The following is a 16393-nucleotide window of genomic DNA, read 5'->3' as shown; positions in this document are numbered from 1 at the left end:
GCTGGAGGGATGATATCTCCCGGCTGGGAACACTCAGGGGGAGCTGGAACCTGTTGGGGAGGAAACGGAGGTCTGGTCCTCCTTACTCTCCATGCTGCCTCCATGACCCTCACCAAGAAAAGTGGCATAAAGGGAAAAGAATTGTTTCAATTTTATTAAAAAAACTATTTTTTTAAGCAGAGAAATTTAGATTTTTGACAAAAAAATTGAAATGGCAAAATTTGGAAAAAAATGAACACTTTTGTTTCAAAATTGTGGGTTTACCCTCCCTTCCCCCTGCTTTTCAAACATTTAGTAACTGTTTTACAATTGGCAAAACCATCAGGAAACTGTGGAGAAAAAAATACTTTTCGTGAATTTTTACTATTTTCATTAAGATTTCCCCACTTTCTCACAGTTTGACCTTTATCTCCCTTTTAGCAGAAAGAAGTGTGTGTGCAGAGGTTGGGAAAGAGAAGCATAACAAAGAGAAAAAAGCAGGTGGAGAAAACCCAGAAAAGTTTTTAAAAACCCACAATTTTTAAACCAGGCATTTGAAGTAAAAACAAATAAAGTGGAAACTGAAATTTTTCAACTGAAAACCTGATTGTTTTACCCTTCAAAAATTCTGCAGGAAAATTCTACGTTATGTTAAACTAAACAAAACCAGTTATCTTTATGGATAGCAATCCGGAGTTTCTTATGGAAGGAGAAATATGAATTAAGAAAAAAAATGGCACAAATAATGTTTTTTTGTATGAGTAGAACAGCACCATAAACCAGGAAGAAGAGATGGACATTGAGACTCAGATGTCACAGAGACATGTATGGATCATGTGGAACCTCTAGTGGTGAAAATGGTCTCCATTTTACAAAATAATGAAAACCTGCTTCTATGTACTGTGATCGTACAGGAAAATTTCTGTTCACATTCAGAAATTGACACTGCATTAATGGGATACAATCTTTCTTGTTGTGTTTTAAAAATCTGGAAATCTGATCTGTGTTTTGATTGTGTTGTACTAATAACATAATATTATGCTTATGCTTGAGATGGCAGTTCCATTTTAAGCTCCTATTTCAATTACTGTAATGGGCACTGCTTACTTAAAAATGAGAATTCTGACTGAATAGTGTATTCAGACAAGTTGAATGGAAAAAAAAAAGATTTCATTTTTCTCTCCACAAGTTTCTTTCTTTATACATTTGACAGCACTTGTTTAATTGTTTCTCCTTTATTCATTTAAGGCCTGAGTCAAAGCTCTTGAAGCTAACAGGGTTTTTTTTCCTTCCACTCTTGAAACACTTATATGAGTAACTTTATGCTAATGAATAATCAGTTTGATCTCAATAGGCCTACTCATTTGAAAAAAAGTTACTCATATGCATAAATATTTGCAGTATCAGAGCATGAATTCCCCTTATTGTTTTGTGCAGGCTTTCACCCACCAACTAGGGAGGAAAAAATGTTAAAAGGAAAATACTACTATAAATCCAAAAAAGTCAGCACAGTTATGAAGAACTGCATGTAAAGAGCTTCACATAAGAAGCCATTTGCAATGAACAACAAGAAGTGGTACTGGTCCTACAAAACCCATGAACTATGCTGCATATTCTGGATCACCACCTCCAGGCATCTTATTTAGCTATCTAGCTATACACATAGACACCTCTCTTTTACAGAGCACTCCTGTAACAATGGGGATTTAAGGGCAGGTGTCATTTTTTAATCTGCTTTCAACTCCTTTAAAAAAAAACGGCTAGATTTGAAGCTCCCCCTTTCAAACTTCTCCTACTACCCACAAATGTTATCTTTTGGGCTGATGTTTTTTGTTTATTCTCAGCCATGAAGTACCAGTAATTGGTTTTGGAAAATATAAGAAAAGCTTGTCAGTCTGTTATCCAACTATGATGTTTTTCAAGACATTATAATTGGTTTTCAACCTTTAAAAAAGAGTGCAGGATCTTGGCTCCTTTTCACTCAAAATAGTTTGGATTTAAAACTTCAACTTGGGTATAAATCTAATTCTCAATAAAGGTCATTAATACTTTGCTAAGATTAATAACTTCTTAACCATTTTCCCAAGTGTTTTTTTAATGTGTGCAGTGTTAAGTTTGTATTGTTCTAATTTTTGAATCAAAATATTGTGCAGTACCAAGTTAAATGACTCACAGAAGTCTATTACATCAGCACTATTACCTTTATTAATCAAACTCGTAATCTCATCAAAAAAGATATCAAGTAAGCTTGACAGGATCTATTTTCCATCAACCATGTAGATGGCATTAATTATATTACCTTCCCTTAGTTCTTTATTAATTGAATCACATATCAACTGCTTTATTATCTTATTATGGAGGAAGAAGGAGTGAGACCTGGACACAACCTGGCTGTGAGGTGCAGAGTAGAAGGAGTAAAATGTTCTCAAGTCATATGTCCAAGTGACTAGGATTAGGGGGGAGAGATAGCTCAGTGGTTTGAGCATTGGCCTGCTAAACCCAGGGTTGTGAGTTCAATCCTTGAGGGGGCCATTTGGGATCTGGGGCAAAAATTGGGGATTGGTCCTGCTTTGAGCAGGGGGTTGGACTAGATGACCTCCTGAGGTCCCTTCCAACCCTGGTATTCTATGATTCTAAGATAGTGATAGTCAACAGTGACAGAGAATGTGGCACAAGAGGAAGGATTAGTGAGGAAAGATGGGCTATTTTTAAATTACCAGCAATTCATTCAGGAGATATCACCAAGAGACAACCTGAGATGTGAATGTGGACAGATAGAGACAAATCAGGAATGGAAAGCTAGATTTGTGAGTCATTGGCATAATGATGGTATTTGAAGTCTTGTGAATAGGTGAGATCACTGAGATTTTATAGGCATAAAGGTTGGGAAGTTAAAAGTTATGGTTCCCAGAGTAACTCTGACTCACTTCATTAGGGATGAGCTCAAGCTGCAAAGTTTGCATCTGAATCCAAGATTGGAACGCCACAAAAACGAAGAGGATTATGTTCCAGCCTTTACTGTAAAGGTAGGGTATACAGATGCAAAGGTCAGATCTGAATCTGAAGTTTCCCAAAGCCCAGGGCTTGGTTTTGGGCCCATCTTTCTCTACACTAGACATATATATATATATAAAATAAAGAAAAAATAATAATGTATGGTTACAAAATACCCCATATGTGCCAGGGGACCAAACTGCAGTTACTCTGGTGACAATCACTTGAATTTTCAAACTTTTAAAATCTGAACCAGAAAGTTACATTAACACCAGATTTCTGGAATCTTAGGGTATGTCTACACTACCCGCCGGATCAGAGGGCAGCGATCAATCTAGTAGGGGTCGATTTAGTGTAGACCAGGACTTATAAAGTAGGTTTGCAGTGTGTTGTTTTGTTCCACTTTCGTTTGAGAAAACTTGCTAAAAATCCAACTTTTTGGTTTACTTAATTTTTGAAATTTGATTTGTTATTGGGGCCAGTGGGTTTTGTGCTTGTGGAGCAGGAATATGCTGCAACATTACCAAAAGTTAAAAAGAAACAGAAGAAACTGGAGAATGCAAAAACCTGGACATAGCAAATCAACAATTAAATTAGGCCAGCCCTCTTACAAGGAAAATCAATGTAAAATAATTGATTGATAGTTTTGCACTATTAATTTCCCTTGTCAGAGATCATGAACTTTTCACATAGCCACACTAGGTACTTTCACCCTGGTTCAGGAATAATAAGGGCTATCTAAAAATCATTCTAAAGGAAGGTAGTCAACCAAACTTAGAGGGAAATTATTCACTCTCCCTTTTGGATCTGCCAACTTTTGCTTGGGGTGACTGAATTCATGTTAAAGCATCTCTCTGGCATGTGTACATTCCAGATATTCACAATCTTGCTTGTTCCTTGTCAGTTCACCCTTTCAGATTGTGCCTGCTAAACCCATGGTTGTGAGTTCAATCCTTGAGGGGGCCATTTAGGGATGGGGCAAAAATTGGGGATTGGTCCTCCTTTGAGCAGGGGGTTGGACTAGATGACCTCCTGAGGTCCCTTCCAACCCTGATAGTCTATGATTCAGCCAGTGACCTTCCTGATTTGTTCAACATCTTGAAAAGAAAACTCTGGGCCATGCTAGAGACCTGGTTTGTAGTCTCTAACCGCCCACAGATCTATTGTTCGCTCAAAATAATGACTCTCCCATCACTTAAAATGATGGAAATCAGAAGAAACCCTGTAGACGTCAAGAGTTACACTGGTGTAAAACTCATGTACGATTGGAAGAGACTCAGGCCTTGGGAAAGCAGCTCTGATTCACTGCAAGTCTGATTTAAGTGTTGCCTTAACAACAACAAATCCATGCTGAGTGAGAAAATCCCAGAGATTTGGGGCATGGCTTCCTCTGCCCTAAAGACACCTGGGAGGGGAAAGACGAGAACTAAAATCATTGTGCCACCTCACCTGCAGGTAGAAAAGGAGGGAATGAATGTCGAGCTGGCAACTCCCCAGATCAGCCAGGAGAGAGGAGCCGAGGTCTCTCTCCCCTCCTGGAGCAAGTTACAGCCCCGGAGAGAGATGCCAGCGTGCGATCTTGACTGGATTGTTTGGGTCTTGTCTGCTGACTGTTAATGATTTGCGGCGGAAGCTACCCGCACAGGAGAGGGATTTTGCAGAGCAGCTGAGCCAGCAAAGCCGAGCTCTAGCACCGCCCCCCACCCCCCTTCGTCCCAGGCTGCCCGCGCTTCCCACCCCGCTCTCTAGACAGCGGCTGCTCGGCGGCGTCTGGCTCCAAATGGACGCGGAGGATGCCCCCGGCCCGCGGGCAGCGTCGGAAACAGCAGCCGCTGCCGCGGCTGCAGCAGCGCCTCGGAGGTCGCCCCTCAGCCTCTGGCTTGGGATCAAAGACAAACTCTGCACTTGGTGAGTACAAAGGGCAGAGGCGGCGGGCGGACTTGCCGCGAGCCGAAGGAGCCCGAGCGCACGTGTGACCAGCACCTGGGTAAGCGGGGAGCTCCCTTCCCGGCAGGCATGCCCTAACCCCCCCCCTCCAGCCGAGCAGCCCCCTGGCTGTGCCCAGCGGCCAGCGCGGGCGGGCTGCCTGCGCCGTTTCCACGTGCTTCTCGGGGACCGCCCTCGCACCGGGGCGAACAGCGGCGCCGCTCCGGCGCTGCTGCGGAGGCGGAGCACGAGCCTGGGGGTGAATTGCAGGATCGGGGGGGGGGGGGGGGGGCAGGAGACCAGTTCCCAGCTCTGCCGCCGACCCAGGCGGGATGAGGGGACGTTGTAAAACGCCTGGAGGTCCTCGGGAGGAAGGTGCTACACACGAGCCCGGTAGGCTGTAGCTTTTTTTTTTTTTTTTTTTTTTTTTTGCTATTCAATCGGTGCCCCCCCCCCCACCCCGCCGCTTCAGAGCAAACGTGCCCCCTTCCCCTCATCTACCAGCCACTTTATTGCGCACCTAGCTGGGTATTGCCACGTGCGAACAGGACGGGCAATCGCATCCTGTTTTGGCAACGTGTCCACCCTTTGCAACGAAACGGCCCCGGGCTGCGACAGACGCAACGGGGCCGGGCTTGGGGGCTGATATTCCGCCGGCTCTAAAGCTGAATGGGGGGCCCGCTGATGGCTCCCGAACAGAGTTTGCAGTTTGGGGGATTACCATGAAGAAGTCAGTACCCGGGGGATGAGCGCTTGAGGGGCAATCCTTGATGGGTCCCCTTTCACCCCTCCACTCATCCCTATTTGAGTATCTCTGTAAGGTAGTAACAGTCTTTTTGGGAAGGAGTGGCAGGGCAGAGCTAGTGACCTGAATAGGGAACAGACTCACTCCGTCCACCTTGGCTGCAATCCTGGCCTCATTTACATTATTGGTAAAACTCCCATTGATTTTAATGGACTCTCGATTTCATGCTTTGTGTCCTGTGGATAAACTGCGGGAAGGGAAGCATGATGTAATCTCCCATCCGTCTTTCTGCCTCTTAAAAACCTGCAGCAGTGAAGTCTGGGTATGGTGTAGTCACACATACCCTTAAATCAGTGGTCTCCAACCTTTTTAGGACCAATATCACTTTTTGAATGTAAGGGCAACCCAGGATCTACCCCTTCCCCAAAGCCCCAACCTGCTCACTCCATTTCCCCCACCCCCCAATCGCTCGCTCTCCTGCCCACTCATTTTCACTGAGCTGGGGTAAGGGGTTGGGGTTCGGGAGGTGGCACAGGCTCTTGGCTGAGCCTGGGCAGGAGGTTGGGGTGCAGGAGGGGATGAGGGGTGCAAGCTCAGGGAGTGAGTTTGAGTGTAGGAGCGGGCTCCGGGCTGGGGCAGAGTGTTGGGGTACAGGAGGGGGTATGGGTTGCTGGCTCTGGGAGTGGGGAGTCAGGGTCAGGGCTTGGGGTGCAGGAGGGGATATGGGGTGCTGGCTTTGGGATAGGACTCAGGGCTGGAGTGCAGGAAGGTGTTCAGGGTGCAGGAGGGGGTTTGGGGTGCTGGCTCCAGGAGGGGGCTCAGGGTGCTGGCTCCCCCGGGCAACACTTACCCCCAGTGGCTTCTGGTCTGTGGTGTAGCATGGCTACCCCTAAGGCAGGCTCCCCGCCTATGCTGGCCCCACGCTGCTCCTAGAAGGGGTCAATGCGCCCCGGGGGCGGAGGGGGAGGTTGGGGGACACGTGGCTCTGTGTGCTGCCCCTCTCTGGAAGCACCACAACTCCCTGTTCCTGGCCAATGGGAGCTGTGAGGACAGTGCTCACAGGCAGGAGCAGCGGGCGGAGGCGGATCCCTGCCCCTGGGGCCGCGCTGGCCACTTCTGGGAGCGGCAGGGGGCCAGGGCAAGCAGGGAGCCTGCCTTAGTGGCAGCCCCACTTCTCCACCAGAGATCGCGATTGACTGGGAGATCCTCTAGGATTGACCAGTCAATTGTGATTGACTGGTTGGTGACCACTGCCTTAAATGAAGCATCACCATGAAAGGCTGCTTTTAACTCTCCCTTTGTGACTTTGGTTCTGTAAGATGTGGAATGTGCTGGCCCTGATCTGGCAAAGCCTGTAAGCATGTTTAACTTTAAACATGCCAGTAGTCCACTGAAAAACTACTCATATGCTTTCATTTAAGTATATAGTGCTTAAGGCTCCTAAATCAGTGAGGCATTGCAACGCTGGGTATAGCAAAGCCTAAATACCTTTTAAAACTTTGCATCTAAATGTTTTGCTGGATTGGGGCCAGACTGCTTTGTACCTTGCAGAATCAGGCCTGTATCCCCACTCATCTATCAGTCTGTATCCCAGAACCACAACATAGTAGGAACAATTTTTAAAGCATTGTAACATCATGGGCCAGGATGACGAGAGGTTTCTAAGAGTCAAGTCTCTCAATGAGGATCCTTTTAGCTGGTGTCTAACATTGGACAAAACTCAAGACTACAATCTCTTTTGCATCTCAATGTCTGACGAGTGCCTTCAGCTGAGACAAGCTTAGTATTGGAGAGTATTAGTATCTGGTGAAAACTCAAATGGGAAAAATCTTCACTAAAATTTTGAGTCATTTTCTTTCCACAGGTTTAGAAAAGGAACTCATTCTTTCAAAATATTCACAAACGTTGAATAACAAAAGTTCCTTTTTAAAACCTATGGACTGAAAATTACTTCAGAATTTTTCATTCAAATTTTTATAAGAAATTTTTGGTTTACAGTTTTTTGAATGTTTTGGGGCTCTTTTTTCCTTCACCCCTTCCCATTTTTCCCCACATTTTAATTTTCCCAAATCTTCACCTCTTTTTCCATTTGCCACAGAAAAAGGGGGAAAGAAAAAAAGGAAGGAAAAGGAAGCAGGAAATAAATAATAAATAACATTACTGAGACTACATTTTTCATTTTCTAATCTTGTGAAAAGGAAAGCCCCCAGAAAGTTGGTGAAAATTGTTTTTTCTAAAAATTTCTGATGTAGAAAAGAACTCATTTTCAACAACAAAAAGCCTTCATATGGAAAAAACAATTAACCAGCCCTAGTACTAGTTAGAGGTGGACAAAGTCTGTTAGGTCATCTAGGCCAATGGTGCACAAACTTTTTCCAATTGCGCTCCCCCTTACCGTTAACAGAATCTGTCTGTGACCCCCCCCCATTACTGCACAGTCAAGGCTTCCTCAGCAACGTGCTGCTTCTATATTGTTGCCAGGCTGCATCTCGAGGGCTGGGCCAATACCTGCCCCTCTATCTCTTCCCTCTTGGGTTTTCAGAGTGGGGAGGGCACATATGATAGTCTCTGGGGGCAGAGCCAACGCTGGGCGTGGAGGCTGGTGGAAGCAGAAATCAGCATGGACACTGACCCACAGGCTGGGTGGCCTGCTGAGGTGAGTCTGGGGAGTAGGTGGTGCTCCATCCCCGACCCCCTGTGGGAGCTGGCATGAGCCATCTGGCATGGCTGTTCTCCCCCCCCAAACATTCTTCCATGCCCAGAGTGGCACGCCTTATAGCCTAGATCAGTGGTGCACAAACTGTCTCACTGCCAATGCAGGATTGTTCTCTGAAAGCTAGCTAAGTATGGGGATCTCAAAAAGGGAACAAAAAGGTTCTCTTTGTTCCTATGGATGAATTTTGGCAAAGTTGTGAAAGGCAGTATATATACCCTGAAGTGTATGCATGCAGAGCCATCTACTCTCAGAGCCATTTTAGGAACTGTAATAATAATTCATATATTTTGGACTTTTATCTCAAGGCTCTTAATACATTTTACGAACATTAAATGCACTTCTATTCTGAAAAGTATCTCTGTAAAAAGGCATTGTTGGGCTCCATATTTACTAGCATATGATAACTTCTGTGTTAAATATGCTCAGCTTACTTTTTTTTTTTTAATCTGCCAGCTCTGCATTCCGCCTCAACTGTTTCTTTTTCATACATCATCAACAGTAACAAAGACCCTCAGTGACACCTCTGCAATGCCATTAACTTTCAGTAGGTTTGCATAAGTAACACCGAACAACTCTTGTGAAGAGTCACTGGAAGGAATAGAACCCAGCTCACACTAGCTGTGCAGGGCTAACAAAAATAAAAAGCAAGATTTATTATTAGCACTCACGCCAGCAAATCAGACTGAAATATACACACGTACAGAGCTCTTAATAAGAAAATGTAATTTTTATATAATCTATCTTCAGTGTAGACCTTTTTAATTAGTTTAACCTCACAACACAACTAAAAACTGCTTTGAGTTACAGCGGCCTGGCTGTTACAAGGGTTCACACAAGCTTATTTGCTAGTCTGTGGGTACAGCAGCTAGCAGGTATAATTCCCATGTTGGGTAGATATGCATGTTCTAGCTCTGATTGAACTAGTGTGCTAAAAACAGCAGTGTGACATAGCAGCATAAGCAGTGGCTTGGGCTAGCTTCTAGAGTACAGTCCTGTACAAGATCCTAGGTATGTACTTCAGGCAGCTAAACTGAGCCACCACACGAGCCACAGTGGCCACACTTTGACCTAACTTGGTAATGCGGACCAGGCCTATGTATGCCTTGCATCAACCTAGTTGTGTGTGCGTGTGCACGCACACACACACGTACACTTAAGGCTCTGTCTACACTACAGTGTTTTGCTGATGCAAGTTACGTTAGCATACAATTGCTGCAGTTAGCATATTGCCTGTGTGCATGCAGACTTGGCTCCTTGTACTGGCACTGTGTGTACTCATCAGGAGTGCTTATGTCGATGTACAGTGTGGTGCTGCATCATGGGTATTCAGTGAGCAACCCACCACTGCTCAGCACTCTGTTTTGGGCATAAGTGAGTTGGGTGGGGTGACTGGGAGCAAGGGTTCAACTTCCCATAAAGCAATGTTCTCCATCCCATAATTTTCACACCTGTTTTCAATTTCTCACTAACCCATGTCGGACTTGTTGCTGTCTGCCATCTCTGACAGAAGCATGGAGCCTGCACAGTTCTGCACTATTGTCGTGAGTGTTGCAAGCACAAGAGGTCCGGTCCTCTGGTATTTGCAGAGCCGCAAAAACTGCAGGGAACATGACAGTTTCTTGGAGGACAGACTGCCATTGTACAGATTGCCGTGGGACATAATGAGAACCAATTCAAGGTGGTTGTTAGCATTCACAGAGCATCTGCAGATGGTGGAGTGCTGCTTCTAGGATCAAGAAATGACCGACTGGTGGGATCACATCATAACGGATTTGGGATGATAGGCAGTGGCTGCAGAACCTTTGGCTGTGCAAGGCCATATTCCTGAATCTGTGCACTGAGCTCACCCCAGCCATCCAACTCAGGGACACCAAACTGGGAGTGACTCACCGACAGGGTCTGTGACTCACCACCATGGTGCTTCAGGGAAATAGCTGTGTCCAGCGCAGAGTGCCCTCTGCTGGTGGTGTCCCATCCATCTCTCACCCTGCTGGCATCTGGATCCACATTGCTCCTCACCTGGTGGCATCCTTTTCAGGACACTGCCCTCTGGCAGTGCTCACTGCTCTGGCCTCACCCCCTTCCAGGGGTTTGGAGTTACTAGCAGTCCATGATCTGCACATGTTGTAGTGGCCAGCTGCAGCCTCAGAGTCTATCCCCTTTGTCGCAGGGGCCAGCCACAGCCTGTATCAGGCCACGCTCCTCCTCAGCCAGGGGTAGTACAAAGGGAAAAAGGGAGGGGGACCCAGGCCTACCCACTACTCTAGGTCCCAACCCAGGGACCCTCTATCAGCAGCCTCTGCACTCCTTCTCTCCCCTTGTCAAACTATTGTCCCTGGGCCACTTCCTCTTCAGCCCTCTGCACCTACTCAGCCCTTTGTAGCAAGGCCTGCAGCCTGGTGTTTCCTTGGCCAGAGCTCCCCAGCACTGCTCTGCCACAGTGCTACCTTTCCACTCAGGAGCCAATCCTCCTCCCTTGCTAGTCAGGGAGAGACTGCCTTGCTCCCTAGCTGGGCAGCCTTTATATAGGACCTTGTCCAGTCCTGATTGGCTGCCCTTTCCCCTGCCCTGATTGGCTCTCCCCAGGCCTTCACTGATTGGATGCTCGTTCACACAGCCTCTCTGGCCTGGTTCAGCCCTTTTCTCAGGGAGTGGGGCTCTGCCCCAGCACAGACTCTGATAGTGCAGAAGCAAGTGGCAATCACACTGTGGACACTTGCAATGGTGGATTGCTACCTGTCAGTGGGAGTCATTTTGGAGTGGGAAAATCCACAGTTAGGGTTGTTGTGATGCAGGTGTGTAGGGCCATTAATAGTCTCCTGCTATGCAGGACTGTGACTTTCAGCAATGTGCAGGACATCATGGATGGAGCAATAGATAGCATGCATATCCCTAGTTTGGACCTGGAGCACCTTGCTACAGGATACATTGACAGAAAGGGTTAATTTTCTATGCTTATGCAAATACTGTTCGATCACTGGAGATTTACTTCATTGCTACCAATGTTGGCTGGTCAGGGAAGCTGCATGATACTTGCATTGTTCAGACAGCTACAAGCAGGGACCTTCTTTGCTAACTAGCAGATTTTACCACTGATCATGTTGAAATGCCAGTAGTGATCTTTGGGGGACACAACCTACTCCTTACTCCCTGGGCTTATGAAGCCGTGTACCAGCCATCTTGAGAGCACCATGGAAAGACTGAACTACCAACTCAGCAGGTGCAGAATGACAGTCATGGTGGGAGGTGACAACGAGGGGTGTGTAGTCGGAGGGGGTTTATTGTCACCTTGTTGTCACCTACCATCCCACAGCTACAACCCATACTTGATGAGGACCTGTGATGTGGGCTCTATTCACCACTGAATGGTGTCCCCTCCTGGTGGTTCAGGTGATTAGCTCTGCCAGGCCACTTCCTTCCATTGTCGACAGTCTCTTTCTCCCAGTCTGCAGCCCCTCTCTCGCACTAGGAGCTGCTGCTGCCTCTTTGTGACTCGGTCCTCCAGCCAGTTCACTCAGCGGTTTCCCCTTCCAGAGTAAAGTCCTTCAAAGTCTCTTCTGTTCAAGTGGCATCAGGCAGTCCTCATGTCCACTGCCCTGACCCTGTCACTCCTGCAGTGATCCAGGCAGTCTTCTAATTCATTGCCCCAAACAGTGCCACTCTGCAGTGGTTTGTAGAGAAACCTGCCAAGGTTTACCAAGCAGTCAAGGTCTGCAGCTTCCCTGACCTTACTGATGTCACTTCTGGATTACTTCTTTCCTTCTTCTTCTCTTCCTTCTCCCTTACATCAGGGAGCGGGACTTTAGGCTTCCTCCCTGCTGCCTTCACACACTATTTCAAGCCTCCCAGATATATAGAAGCCCCACCTGTTTCCTGACTGGTGAGCTTCCTTCTCATTAGCTCCCTCCACATAGCCCCACCCTGCAGGGTCCGAGAGCCTGGGCTCCAGTCTGAGCCCGGAAGTCTACACAGCTATGAAAGCGCTCCGCAGCCTGAGCCTGAGTCAGGTGGCATGGGCCAGCTACAGGTTTTTCTTCTCTATGTAGACATGCCCTAAAAATCCTGGACTCAATAGAGACACTGGATTTATGGCTTATTACAAAAATCTATAACCAACTTACAACACCCATCCCATCTGCTTCCCCCCACTTCCTTTTCTTCCTGTGACGGGAGTGTTCTTAACGGGCCATTTTACCTTCAGTGGTTCCTTGAAATATGTGTTAACTACTTATAGTAAACAATCCGTTGACCCTTGAATTTAGCTGTGACACTCAAGTTTCCCAGCCCTGAAGAAGAGATTATGTAAACTCTAAAGCTTGTCTCTCTCACCAACAGAAGTTGGTCCAATAAAAGATATTACCTCACCACCCTGTCTCTCTAAAGCCCTTGTGTATCTGGCTGTTCAAAGTCTAATATCCTGGGACCATCATGGCTACAACAACACTGCACAGAGACAAGGGCTATTGGACAAACTCAACGAGGAGCTATATGGCGTAGGGAGGCTTTGAAAGAGCACTGTAACAGCAAGCCAAAGTAATGTGCTCTGGTATACTGCACTCAACCTGGCGCTGCAATTTGGGGGCCTGTTAGGAACTGTGTGATGCTTGCTGCACATCTGTGCATATGTCACTGACATTGTTATAATAATGTTGGCATGCTTGCTGTACATTTATGGTGACTACTCTGTTTGGCACTGGCCCTATGGGTTGTGAGTGTACAAGATCACAACTTTCACTGCCACCAGGCATCGTGCCCTGCAGCATTTCAGATGTAGACAGGCCCTTATATTTTTGCTGTACTAACGTGTTCAGAGCTAGAACATGTATGTCTACCCAGACCGGAATTACACCTCCCAACTGCAGTTTAGACATATCCTAAAACAATGTCTTCACTGCAGTTAACTAAAGTTAACTCCTCTTGAATTAGCTTAGCTTGAGTGCAGAATAATTGCAAAATGACACTAGAACAGCACAAAATAATTGTATTAGTGATTGTATTAGCAGCTGATGAGTTTTGGTAACTTGAGCTGTCGCCTATACTCCATGACGTGCCAGCCAACTTGAGTTAAAAGCACCAATGCAGTCAAGTTTTAGGTTCTTGAGTATGTCCGCACTACAGTGTATAGAGTAGACATACCCAAGATGGTTTTGATCCAGTGAGCTCGAATAAGAATAGCAGTGAAGCCACAGCAGGTTGAGTGGCCACAAGGGCTGCGCAACCCCATCCAGGACCCTGGGTATGTATGTATTCGAGCGGCTAGTCTATGCTGCTATGGATTCATTACTATTGTTATTTGAGCTAGCTAGCTCAAAGCTAGCTGGGGTATGTCTACATGTGCTGTAGTCACACCACTGACTGCAGTGTAGAAATACCCTTGGGGTTAGTGTACAGTGAAGCCAGGAGTGTGAGTTATCTGGTAGCTTTAATCTAGCTAATTTGCTAAAAATAGCAGTGAGGATATGGCAGCGTGGGCTGCACAAGCCTGCCTGACCCCCCAAGTATGTACTTGCATTGCTAGCCCAAGCTGAAGCCCACGCTCTCACTGCTGTTTTTAGTGAGCTAGCTAGCTTAATGCCGGGGCATCTGCATGTCCTGCAGCTGCAGCTCACAGCAAATGAAGGTGTGATTGTAGCTCAGGTAAGCATACGCATGCAAGCTTTAATATAGCTAGCACAGCTACCAGTAGTAGTGTAGCCGTGGTGCCCAGGGCTTTGGCATAGGCCTTCTCGTGCTACAAAAACTGTGGCAGCATAGGCTAGCCGCATGATTATGTCCCAGGGTCCTGGGTGGGCTTGTACCACCTGTGCTGCCAGCCGAGCTGCTTTGGCTTCACTGTTATTTGTGATTCGAACTAGCTAGACCAAAACTAGCTTAGTTATGTCTACCCATGCTGCAGTCACACCTCTGACTGTAGAAATACCCTTACTGGGGCAACACTCGAGTTAGCTCAGCTGTGAAGACAAGACCATAGTCAGACAGTTTTCAACATCCACAGTTTTTTGTGATGTACATGAAAATCTGGCTGTATCTTTGCAATATTGCCAACATCAAGCATTCAATGATCATAGAATTTCAAATCAAGTTCATGGTCTTCATCCTTGTGCTCAGAGCACCCCATGGCCAGTATATCTAAAAGATAGACTAAAGTTCCAGGACAAAGATGATGGTTGACAACTCCACTCCTCTGGTGCATGGGAATTCTTAGCACTAAAACTCATCTGTGCAGGAGACCGCATGATCTGAGATTGTGGAATGAATACCCCCAGAAACTAAGGAGCATCACAAACCTCACCGTCTTCCACTCCCAAGTGCAAGGCACTTTTCTTTGAGCTTGCCTTTTCAAACATAAACAGATAGAAACAGGTATATTTATTAGCTCCCCACCGCCCTTCCCAAAATCAGAACAACAACAAAACCCTTATCACAACAAGGCATGCCACTGCACATGTTTCTGTGTCTGGGGAGAGGAATAGAGAATAAACCACACAAGACAGATGTGTAGTTGTGTTGCTTAATGCACTACTGGAAGGAGCTCAGATACTGCAGTGATGAGTGAGATCTAATATCCTACACAGAATAGAATAGAATAGACAAAATAGTCACCAACATAACCAGCCTGTGAACTAGGCTAGGAATATAATTTGATATATTAACTTTGAATGTCTAGGAATACAACAAAGCTCAAAACTACTCTGAATTAAATAGTGAACGTGCTTGAAAACCAAAGTGAGCTAGAACCCTTTCCCTAGTTTTAGCTGGGCATAGGAAGAAGCATGTGAGTTAAAGCAATGCTTGCACAGGAAGTGTTCATTCTAATCATCATCAACAACTGCAGTGGAGTGTGATGAAAAATAGCAAAAATATCCACAGCTAATAATAACACTTCGCATTTCTGTAGCACCTTCCCTCCAAATGTCTCAGCGGACTTCAAGTCACTCAGGAATTGAGCCTCACAAGAGGCTTGCGTTAGATAAGTATTATCTCTCTTTTATGGTTTGGGTAACTGAGGCACAGAGAGTTTAGGTGGCACAGTAAGTCTGTGTAGATCAAGGAATAGACCACAGGCCCTTGGTATCAGAATACCTAGCTACACTGGAGATATTCTCTGCTTGGTTTTAAAACCACTTCAGCTAAACTGAATTTAAAATTATTTAAAGAGATAGTATGGACTCAGTTTTAGGTGATTTAAGTTGGCTTGATCTATTTTTACTGAACAGGTTCCAAGACTGTATGAGGTTAGAAAATGCTTCCTGTGTAGACGGGGCCCCATGTGCAAGTGTAAGTAGGAGGTGCACTAAAAAATAGTATCAACAACATGTTTGAGCTGAGGAGCTAATGAAAGAGAGTGGAAGAAAGAACTAGCTTGGAAGAAACGGCTTCTTATTTTTTTCTGTAAATATTAAGATAATTAATATTTTTTTAATTCTAAATTAATTACATTTTTCTTTTACATTTACAGTCATATTTTGAAAACACTTGCGCTGGGTCAGATGCTTTCCTTGTTTATCTGTGGGACTGCTGTTGCAAGCCAGTATTTAGCGGAACAGTACAAAGTGAACACTCCAATGCTACAAAGTTTTATCAACTATTGTTTGCTTCTTCTAGTTTATACGACTATGTTGGCATTTAGGAGAGGTATGTGAAATACTGTGGGAGGGATTTTGGTTCATAAAACTCTGTTTTCCTTGCATACTTTTCAGATTAATGCACTAAAACAGTGAGACATGCACTCTGTGAAGTATGGGCCAACTGAACACCATGAGAGATATCATAAAAATAGGGGTCCACTCCTGCACCCACTGACATCAATGGTAAAATCCCCAATGACTCCAGTAGAAGCAGGATTGGGCTGTAGAAGCGTGAATTCACCTGAATATTGTGGGGAGAGCAAAGGAGGTTTTATTTGTTTCATAATTAGTTAAAAAAACCCATTTTGTATATATTTTAAAGTATCAGTGATAGCATAGTGAGAAGCTGGCAATTTTATGGCTCTGACCCTGCCTTCAGATAAGCACGAGTGGACCCCTTTTCTT

The 16393-nt window shown here is 45.5% G+C and overlaps 1 protein-coding gene across 1 annotated transcript in view; it reads left to right on the top strand.

Annotated features, from left to right (window-relative positions):
• Window positions 1-4430: 4430 nt before the first annotated feature.
• Window positions 4431-16393, top strand: part of SLC35F2 (solute carrier family 35 member F2) — a 35104-nt gene continuing 23141 nt past the window's right edge. The window contains exons 1-2 of the mRNA XM_038419113.2: window positions 4431-4881; window positions 15820-15995. Coding sequence (XP_038275041.2) covers window positions 4448-4881; window positions 15820-15995 — 610 coding nt within the window. The 5' untranslated portion in view covers window positions 4431-4447. The remainder of the gene's footprint in view (window positions 4882-15819; window positions 15996-16393) is intronic.

The sequence above is a fragment of the Dermochelys coriacea genome, chromosome 1 (genome assembly GCF_009764565.3).
Source record: "Dermochelys coriacea isolate rDerCor1 chromosome 1, rDerCor1.pri.v4, whole genome shotgun sequence".
Lineage (NCBI taxonomy): Eukaryota > Metazoa > Chordata > Testudines > Dermochelyidae > Dermochelys > Dermochelys coriacea.
The sequence above is the reverse complement of the archived record's forward strand: the minus strand, read 5'-3'. Positions and strand labels throughout refer to the sequence as shown.